The sequence below is a fragment of the Aplysia californica genome, unplaced genomic scaffold (assembly GCF_000002075.1).
Source record: "Aplysia californica isolate F4 #8 unplaced genomic scaffold, AplCal3.0 scaffold00600, whole genome shotgun sequence".
NCBI lineage: Eukaryota > Metazoa > Mollusca > Gastropoda > Aplysiida > Aplysiidae > Aplysia > Aplysia californica.
The window spans coordinates 63591-65092 of NW_004797870.1; the positions used below are offsets into that span (position 1 = coordinate 63591).

The 1502-nt window shown below is 42.3% G+C and overlaps 1 protein-coding gene across 1 annotated transcript in view; it reads left to right on the top strand.

Annotated features, from left to right (window-relative positions):
- The first annotated feature begins 672 nt into the window (after positions 1-672).
- Positions 673-1502, top strand: part of LOC101852721 (mucin-17-like) — a 31247-nt gene continuing 30417 nt past the window's right edge. The window contains exon 1 of the mRNA XM_013087538.2: positions 673-1080. Coding sequence (XP_012942992.2) covers positions 673-1080 — 408 coding nt within the window. The remainder of the gene's footprint in view (positions 1081-1502) is intronic.

The following is a 1502-nucleotide window of genomic DNA, read 5'->3' on the forward strand; positions in this document are numbered from 1 at the left end:
ATGATGCTTATGTACACTCTTAGTTTGAAGAGCAAAGTTTGTTTCTAACTGTTTACCATAGCCTTTTCCTTCTGTCTTTTAACTATCTTTGAAAGGAGAATTATAATAGTTAAGCAAAGGTTACTTGTAGTTAGCCCGTTAAAAAATTAAAATGTTTGAATTTGTAAATAGTTGTTTTATGATAATCTTTGTCTCTTATCTTTATACCATTTTCCCCCTTATCAATCTATGTACCTGAGCAAAGGAATGAATGGTTACCATGTCTCCGATTTCTGTCACATAATATGTTGTACTTACAATCATATCTCGTATATCCACTAAGAAAATGCTCAATTGGCTTTACAATACCAAGTTTAATTTGCGATCCTTTTACTCCCTCTCCCCACCCCCTCTTCCTATCTATATCACTCTCTCTCACTCACTCACTCACACACACACACACACACACACACACACACACACACACACACACACACACGCACACTCACTCCCACATACACACACATATTCTCACTCTCTGTCTCTCTCTCTGTCTCTCTGTCTCTCTTTCTCTCTGTCTCTCTTTCATTCCCTCTCCCATTCTCGGCCTTTTTCTTTCCACTCTCTCTCATCAGTTTTTATCAAAATTTCATTTATCAAGACGGTATTCTTTCCTATTGTTCACAGAACAAGATGCCGAACTTCTCCCACATTATTCGTCTAGAAACGCCAAGAGCTCCAGAAAGTACCAGAAGACATCCATACCAGGAGGAACCCATCTTAGAATTGAACCCTTCTCTTACATATCCAGACCCCCTATTTCCGTCTTCGCTCCAGCCGGTTGGAGAATTGAACCAGGCCATTCTGTATTCCTATGAACCAGCACAAATACTAAACCCGGCTTTTGATTATTTAGTGGAGCCGTACACAGAATTGAACCCCCATCTTTTGTACCCGGCGATAGAGTTACCAGCTCTGTATCCGACCTTTGCGCTTCCGGAATACAAAACAGTTGCAAAGTTACAGAAAATGTCTGTAGATGACGCGATGGATTCCCGTGGTTACGACGAATCGTTGGCGAGAGAGGAGGCGTATAAAAGGGTGAGGAATATGACGTTGTTTGTTAAGAGTATGGATCTGAGTAATAATAGACTTTACCGGAGACGAACACTGCCATTGCCGTCCCTCTGTCATCATCATCATCATCATCATCATCATCATCATCATCATCATCATCATCATCATCATCAGCATCATCATCATCATCATCATCATCATCATCAATGCCTTTCACCCCTGGCAGGGTATAGGTCACATACATGGTCCTTCCATTTATCTCTGTCCAGAGCTATCCTTCCGAGCTCGTTCCAAGTGAGCTTCCTTTCTCTCATGTCCCTTTCTACGCATCTCCTCCATGTTTCTCGTGTCCTACCCCTGCTTCGTGCTCATTGTGCGTTCCACTGCAGTGACTGTCTTGTGATGTTTCCGCTGGGCTTCCTTAAGGTGTGTCCCATCTATCGCCA